This window comes from Fopius arisanus, unplaced genomic scaffold (assembly GCF_000806365.1).
Source record: "Fopius arisanus strain USDA-PBARC FA_bdor unplaced genomic scaffold, ASM80636v1 scaffold00022, whole genome shotgun sequence".
In the NCBI taxonomy this organism is placed as follows: Eukaryota; Metazoa; Arthropoda; class Insecta; order Hymenoptera; family Braconidae; genus Fopius; species Fopius arisanus.
This window is the reverse complement of record NW_011887761.1, coordinates 378938-387519: the sequence shown is the minus strand read 5'-3', so window position 1 is coordinate 387519 and position 8582 is coordinate 378938. Positions and strand designations below refer to the sequence as shown.

The following is an 8582-nucleotide window of genomic DNA, read 5'->3' as shown; positions in this document are numbered from 1 at the left end:
TTTTGTATTTTCTGAGATTATGAACATCTGTGTGTGGAGATTATGAACACCTATTGCGTGGAGAGTGTGAAAGATAATTTTCGAGGGTTGTCGCGTGAAGATTGTGGAAAATATTTTCTGGAGGATTACTTTGAGGAGAGATTTGTGGAGGAGTTTTTGGAAGACTAGTGTTGAAGAAGGGTGGAGGATTATTGTGAGAAGTGTAACACTTCATTCTAGTATTTAGAGGAATTTCGGGCCCAGGAAAAAATTCTATTTTTAATTCAAATTCTGTTATAATACAATATACTTATTTTTACATTCTTTTACCATATGAAATTAATCTCACAGTCTATTTCGATTATGCTTTGGTCATTTTTTTTATTCTGGAAATGGCTGCCGTGCCATAATTGGTAATCAGCTCATCTATAAATTCATCTTTAAGCCTCTTCAAACATCTGGAAATATAATGGGATTTTAAGCTAATTGTAGAAACAAGATTTAATTGTCATGATAATAATTACCTGCGGTACAATGGATCTGTTCGAAATTTTCCAATATCTGCACTAGGGCCGTGGGGTCGATGAATAATAAACACATTCGGCAATACAACGTATCTAGAAATCGTCAGTTAACTTGTATTCCGGTAATAGGTTGAATGCATGTTGATGATTTCTCCAATCGGAATGGCAGCCAATGGAGCGGTATTTGATGCCACATGTCACATGGCATCAAAATTTTGACCGATGAGGTTTTTCCCTGCGGCCCTTGGCATAATTGTGGTACAGAGGGGATTGGGAAAAAGAATACAATGTAACAATTCGAAAAGATATACATGTGAGTAAAGCAGTTTTTAAAAAATTTTACTTGAAGTGAGAAGGTTAGTTTGTACCATGTTAGCATCAAATATCGACCAGTGATTAAAATTCCAATTGGAGAAATTATCGAATATTTGTCTTAACCTGTCCTGCAAAGAAACGATAGTGATAATTTTTGTAAGAAGATATTTTGAAACCTGAAAAACTTGCTAGTCAACATATTTAAATAAAAATCCGCGTCTTCGGTGTGGATTTTGATGAAATACCGTCCGAAAATATTTTTGAGCCCTTGCAGCATAAATTACCGTTTCAACACTCAGGGTACTACTGCATGAACTGGAGGGGAAGGGTCATTTAGCAAAATAATAACTGAGGCATATAACAATTTGAGCACGATTTTTTTAAATAGAGGATTCGATAAAGTAATCATTCCCATGTTCAGATGTTCATGCCATTTACGTGACTATTTTCTACTCTTTAAATGTATCTTCAGCCGATGAATATTCTCCTGTAGCACTTCGAAAAAAACAAATGCCTTAATATCTAGATGTTTGAGGAAATTATGTACTTCTTTTTAAACAATTTTTGATTTGATGATGACTGTTGTTCAAATATTTATATTTGTAAACGGTATAACCATCGATGGAAGTATGTTTATACGTACTTGTACCCCAGAGCAGTTAAGTGTGTGATGTACGAGACTTTATTCCAGCCAAATCCGATAAACCTTTGGTCATATAGCGGCGTGGATTTGGATACTACGATGTAAGGCTCAAAATCCGGTTCCCACGTAACTTCGTATGGATCAACCGCCACCTTCCAAAGATTATAATTCGTTGCTGCATGACCTCTCGTCCAAACATGATAACGAAATGTATACAGTATTCCATAATTCAGATATTTCAGAAGTTCATCTTTATTAGTCGGAAATGTGAACCTTGAACATTATCATCAAGATAATTAAGAGAAAGCTTGGAGCTGAATAAATTCATCTCTATACAATACGCAGGATTAAATTATCTCAACCACAACGGAGTTTCATTTAAATATTAACCCATTCCTAAAATCGACTATGGCATTACCGTTGCCTTCTGAAATCTATATAGTATATGTAAAAATTCATCTTCTGAAGCAAGTGATCTTGAGAAGTTGTCGTTAAGAATACTTCTTATAAAAAAGGTTATGAAACATGCGAAGGGTAACTTATACAGCTACAAAACGTTGTTCTTTTTGAAAATTCGTATAGTGGTAAAAGTATTTATTAATATTTTACTCAGATTAAATTTTCCGTTGTACCAACGAATAAATGCATATGAAGTCCTCAAAAATTACAATTTAATATCGACCAGCTTATTAATGTCTAATTTATGAATCAAACAAAACGCTCATTCATTCCGCCTTTCTTTATTACCTGTAACGTTGAGTCTCGAATGCTGCAACTATTAGAGCCGTTTTGTCTACCTCAGTGAGATTTAATTTCATCATATACAATTGCAGATTCTCATAAAGATCCACTTGGGGGAGGAAATCTACATCTACCTGGAATATATATGGTGTAGAAACCCTGGATATTGCGATGTTTCTCAGGTAATTCACAGGGTAATATTCCTGAAATTTTGACAACTTTATCTGGTGGAACTTTCCAATTTACAATTAATAAAATGATTGAATACAGTAAAATCAAATCAATGAATATTGTTTCTACTTTTGAGTGTGTATTAATTACGATAATAAGAAAGTATAGGCTAAAAATGACGCAGTATTGCATTCACAACAATTTTCTTTCATATACGAAGAGTTTCTCGATATTTTTTTTGTGCTTAAAATTGGTTAGTTTTACGGGAACATCGATATTGTTGAAACAATCTATGCTGTGAGACATGAGACATGTTCGTACTTCTCAGCACCTGTTGCTTTTTTCATTTTACTTATGAATGGAAAATACGATGCGAATTTTGAAAACTATATCAATATGTACTTTGTGATAAGGCAGATTTTTCAGCCCCGCCCACTAGCCCCTAATTAATTTACTCGGTAAATGTATGGTTTAGGTCCACCAAAAAACAAAAATTATTGAAATATTAATTTCTTTGACAGAAAATCCATTCTTATCCTCTCAGTTACCCAGAACAAGACGAAAGAAGAGAGTAAGAAACAACAAGGAGGGAAATACATCGAAAAATAGTGCCGAGGTAAATTCTGTTGTCTCTCAAATTCCTTAAATGCTGTCGCTGTTGACGCGACGAGTGAGTGACATTAAATTCAATATTTTGAATAGCTACAAAAGGGTAGCGGCGGATAAATCACTCGTGGTGTTCATTCAGCGATGGTAGATAGTCGGCTGAGGTGAATTCAGAATTTTAGTGAAGCGCTCAGGACTATTAGATAAATTCATCTTTCTGTGTGTCCATTGTCTTCAAATGCGCGAAGATGTGGTGTCTTTGGGGCCAACACACCGCCACGTCTTCGTCGTGGTCCTGGATTACGCAGAGAGCGGTGTATTAAATGTTATATCTTCCACACTAATTGTTTCCGGATAAAAAGGTGACCAGATCCTTAATCGGGCGACGGAAACCCATCCAACCAAATAATACACATCCAGAATGGTGGACCTGAACTACACATTTACCATTTATTCATCCAATTTTCTTTTATTACTCTGAGGTTTCGATTTGTTACGACACCGCTGGGTAACTCCTTCCCCCGTATTATCCTTTCCCTTAGAAGAACTGGCACAACGCACCAGGGTTTGCTAACCTGTAGGACCTTTGTCTGCGAATAAGTCCCAGTAGCAACGATACTCCCGTCAGCCACGTAGCGTGGCGGACCAGTCAGATAAAAATGACTGGCTCGCCACAATTAGCGAGAAATTTCAGTTTTTAATTTTAAGTTTTAAATTGAAAAATTGAAAAATCTCGGAAAATATATTTCGGAAATCGCTTTTGGCAATTATTATTTTCCTCTCAAGTATTGTAAATCTAAATGTCAAAAATAAAAATTTGCGATCTCAACTTAGGTATATACAGGGTGTAACATAATAAGTGTAAACCTCCCGACCACGCGTTCAGGGACCCCTCCTGAACACTAGAAAAATAGGAAAAAAAAAATTTACTCAACCAATTTTAAATAATTAAAAATGAACGAGGGCCCATGAGAGGGCTGAGTTATGTCACGTAAGTGTGAGTGGTAGATGTCGACTGAGATATGACAACAGCGTGTGAGAGACGTCGGGAAATGCATATAGCATAGAGTAACAACATGCGTGGGTCTTGTTCAAAATCCTCTATGTATTCCTTTTAAGAATTCCAGAGGAATTTTTTAGTTTTGGAGGGGGATTCCTTGGGAATTCCTTAGGATTTTCAGAGGGATTCCTCGGGATTTGGGGAGGATTGCTCATTATTTCCTAAGGAATTCATCTGCAAATTTCTAAGGAATTCATCTGCAAATTCCTCATGAGTTAATTTAGAAATCCTAAGAAATTGTGTGCTAAGTGGTATATACTATTTCCATTGAGTATCATCATTAAACGAAAATCTCGAGCCTACTTACCATTTATTAGCGGTAATCCCAGTTCTATCCTTCACTATTTTTATTATTAATGAAAACGGAAAAGTAATCATTTTAATCGATTTTTGCCATACGTTGAAATTGCACGAGTATTGTTCACGTATCGCCAAAATACGGTCGAATATTACATATCATTCCAGTATATCACATGTGACGAGGCAGAATTTTGCGCCCCCCCTGCCGCCTAATTAATACATCTTTTTTTTTCTTAGGCTAAGTTAGATTTAAGTTAATCGTTTTGCCACCGTTGGACAATCCATCCTCAGATATTCCTTACCCCCGCCCCTACTCCCTCTTGCCCTAGCACTCACGCATCAAGGAAGAGGACCCCACGTGATCCCGGAAGAAAGAGACAGCCCTCGAGCGAGTCCCCCATGTCGAAAGGCGGAAAAGAACACACAATCACGATTACCCCCGATTAGCACGGATTTTCGCCGTAATCGAGTGAAAAAGGTGAGGATGATTGAAAGAAATCACTCGTGCCACATCTGCCCCACGAGTCACTGCCCCGTAAAGTAAAAGAGTTACCCCGAAGAGACCCTGTGAAAAGACCCTGACAAATCGTGAAGAGACAAAGTGTGAGGAAAGGAATTAGTGTGCAAAAGGAGTTATTGGAGGAACTATTTTGAGAAATACTGTGAGAGGAACTATTGGAAAGAATGTGAGGAGGCGAACTATTGTGAGAAGAGGAACTATTTTCGTGTGTGAGAGGAACTATATTGGAAAGAATGTGAGGAGGAAAACTATTGTGGAGAGGATATACGGAGAGAGTGGAGAGAGAGAGAGAGAGAAGGAAGGAAGGAGGCATAAGCCCAGTGGAAAACCGAAAGAATTCTGAGGACACCATTCCCCGTGAGTGCCCCATTTTTATTCCCTGCCCCAACGAGTTTCCCGGCCCCTGAATATAATTTCCCCCCAACGGTGAGCCTCCAGTAAATTCATTTTCTTTGTAATTCAAGTCCCCTATTAATTATTACTTTTACAGTTGGCCCCCCTCACTTCTCCCTTTTTTCAAAGGTAGAGTCACCCCCTTTTTTTTGTTATATTGTTCGCGTAGCCGCAAGTGAGTTAGCCTTACCCCCACCCTCGAGTTAATTAGTTAGTAGGCAAAAGGCCTTGATTATTTGTTGTATAGATATTTGTTGAAAGGAAACGTGAAAAGAGTAAAGTTTAATCTCTATAGACCCCTCCCCGAGTAATCATTCAAACCCCCCTCCCCCTTATTATTTCAGATCCACCCGTAAATCATAGCAAGTTCCCCTTAATGGTTAGACGAGAATGAAGTTCCTGATTTTCGTGCCTTCGACGGGAAAATTCATATATTTACTCCCTGCCCAAGGTCACACACAATCGTCCATTAAAAGGGTTGGCTTTTGTATTTTTATGTCACCAATTTAGAACAAGGCCGAGCAACCTATGCTTTGAGAGCAAGTCGTGCTCTCAACCTCCATTAGTGCATAACAAAGGGTAGACGAGAGCACACTATCAGGTAATGGGCCTTTACGGCCCTGCTCCCCTGAACCATGCTCCTACTCTGAAATCAACCGAAGTGGCGGTAACCCTTAACAAAAGAAAAGGGAAAGGGGAGAAATTCCGCTGAAGGAAATGAAAAGCAGGGAAACGAGTCAAGAATAGAAAAATTCCCTTTTCCATTTCCATTACGTTTTTATTTATTATGAAAGCTGAGGTTACTAATGAAATGTCAGAAAAAAAGTGTTAAATTTCAGAGGGGATGAAGAAATTCGACAATGTCATGCTCCAGTACTCCCGCAATCATTTATTCAAGCAATAAAATTGATTAACACCCATATGGACTATCTATAGAATGTTATCTTTTTGTTTAATTTCATCTTTTTAGCCTAAAATGTATTAAAATTTAGTATAAAATAATGAAAAAATAGAGGAATAGTATATTTCTCCCCTAGAGAGGAAAAGTAGACAAGCCTTCGGCTCGGGTAGTAATTTTGCAGGTGGGGAATGCTTGTCTGTGTTTCCTCCCGAGTGTTGAATACGATTGTTCTGCCTACATACTCATACTCACTTCGTTCGGTTAGAATGCTCACTTTCGGCGCATGTGGGCAGAAAAAATTATTGGAGGGCACTAAAGAGCGATATTAAAGAGATTAGCCAAGTTTACTAGAAAATAGTAAAAGAACAACATAGCATTGCCTATAACTTTTATTCAATCCAATGAAAGGTTCGGTACGTATTTTCAAAATTATTTTTTAGTAAACTTGGCAGATCCCTTTTAATTAATATTGCCCTTTAGTGCCCGTCCATTATTTTTCCCGACGGAATACGTCTACCGCCTTCCCATGGTTTCCATTCATTGAGAAATGCTGGCCAAAAATATATTTAAAAAATAACTAGCTTCGCAGAATTTAATTAATTCACATAGATGGCAAAATCAATTATTTTCGTCTTCCAAATTCAATTTAGGTTTCAACAGAACATATCTAAGAATTTCAACGAATCCAGTTCCAAACACATAACTCTACCTTTGAACCTCCCAGTTTCTGACCAAATCATTCATTTAGTAATTCTGTCTTAAGTCGAACTGACCATTTTTCGTATAAAATTCGTCAGTGGCAAGTCCATACTCTCTTTGCTGATTTCAGACAAGCCTTCGATTCACTGGCCCATTGTGTGCTCGGATCGAATCTTGGTTACTTGGATGCCAGTTTGAACGGAGTACGTGCTGTATGCATACGGCACGCACGTAAATACATACTGATACACTATACTGTTTCATTACCTTATTTCGATTTGAAGAGCATTTCACTCAACATTTCGTTATTGCGGATGTTGAAGGACCAATAATTAGTGCAGATTTTTTCCGGATTTTCATAGTTGCTGGGTTATAGACGCTGGATACAGCGTCATTGTTCAATATCAATTGAAAAAGTAACATTTTACTGACAAACTCGTGTTGATTCCAACATTTTACCGAATTTCCGTCAATCATAATAACAACAATACCATTTGCATCGAGTCAAGTTCTGTCTCGTCCCAGACAAATTACATATCGCCCAGCATTAATCCCAGAAAATGATGAAGCTGAAGTCTTGGCCTCCAGCAAAAGGTGACCCTATGACTGACTCAATTCTCATCCAATATTGTATAGATATCCTATTCGAGTACTTTAAAGCCCGAGTGGAGGGATTTTTGCCTGACATGTCCCTAGGAAATTCCCTAGAAAAAACGCGTTTTACGGGTAACTAAATGCCAGCCCCTGTAGGCCCTCAAAAAATATAATGGTAGGCTCAATCGACAGATAATTATTTTTGCCGGGCCGGTAATTAGGTCTCAGGGGTGGGAAATTGAGGAATGAACGTTAAATTACATTCAAAGAGACCCCCTAGATTTCACCAAGATGAATTCTCCAATGATCGTTTGGGGAAAAATATGGCGGCTCAATCACTGCGGAATAAAAACACTCCCCACAATTCACACATCCACTTCTCACTCGCGAGACCCAATTACCGGCCCGTGAACACAATTATTACTTTTTTCGCGATTTTTCCCGGAAAGATTCGATGCACTGAACGCCCGGAATTCAGGTTGGTGAATACGAAGCGATCAGCTGTCAATTTTAGGGAAACGAAGTTTAGACAGATGGCAATAGTGTGGCCGCTCAATCTCGGAGAGGCAAAAATGAGTTTCACGGCAGAAGTGATCAGGAGCGTATGAAAGAGGGGCACTTTTGGGGGGATAATATCCCAATGGGGGGATAGGAATAAATGGTGCTGGGAGGGTGAATTTCTAAATTAGGGGTTAGACAGATGCGTCAAGATAGAGGGTGGGTGGAAGGGTGAAACTGGGACTGAGAAAGGGGTGCGTTTATAAACATGGTGTTTGAAGCCATGGTTAGGGGTGAAGTGAAGGGATGAAAATGGGATGAATGCTTGCAGGAAAGTGGGAGGTTTTAAGGTGAAGGGATAAGATGCTTCTGGATAAAATGGGGGGTTTTTACACCCTCATTAACACATTCCCAAAATGCCCGACGGGGTAAAAGTCTGTACAGGGGTAAAAAAAAATTTCTCCACAGGGATGGGTCAATCGACTCAGGGGGTGATTCTGAGTCGATCTGTACCTATAAATTTCGACCTTTTTTTTCACCCTGATTAACCCTTCTTCAAAATGACCGATGGAGTAAAAAAAAATGTCTTTACAGCGGTGGGTAAATCGCCTCAGCGGTTGATTTTGAGTCGATCTGTA

General features: G+C 38.5%; 1 protein-coding gene across 2 annotated transcripts in view; it reads right to left on the bottom strand.

Moving 5' to 3' along the window:
- Positions 1-238: 238 nt before the first annotated feature.
- Positions 239-8582, bottom strand: part of LOC105264500 (glycosyltransferase-like protein LARGE2) — a 71901-nt gene continuing 63557 nt past the window's right edge. For both annotated transcript variants that reach the window (XM_011301418.1, XM_011301419.1), the window contains 4 exons: positions 2209-2405; positions 1462-1734; positions 504-596; positions 239-437 (listed from right to left, as the gene is read on the bottom strand). In XM_011301418.1, the coding sequence (XP_011299720.1) occupies positions 341-437; positions 504-596; positions 1462-1734; positions 2209-2405 (660 nt within the window). In that variant the 3' untranslated portion in view covers positions 239-340. The remainder of the gene's footprint in view (positions 438-503; positions 597-1461; positions 1735-2208; positions 2406-8582) is intronic.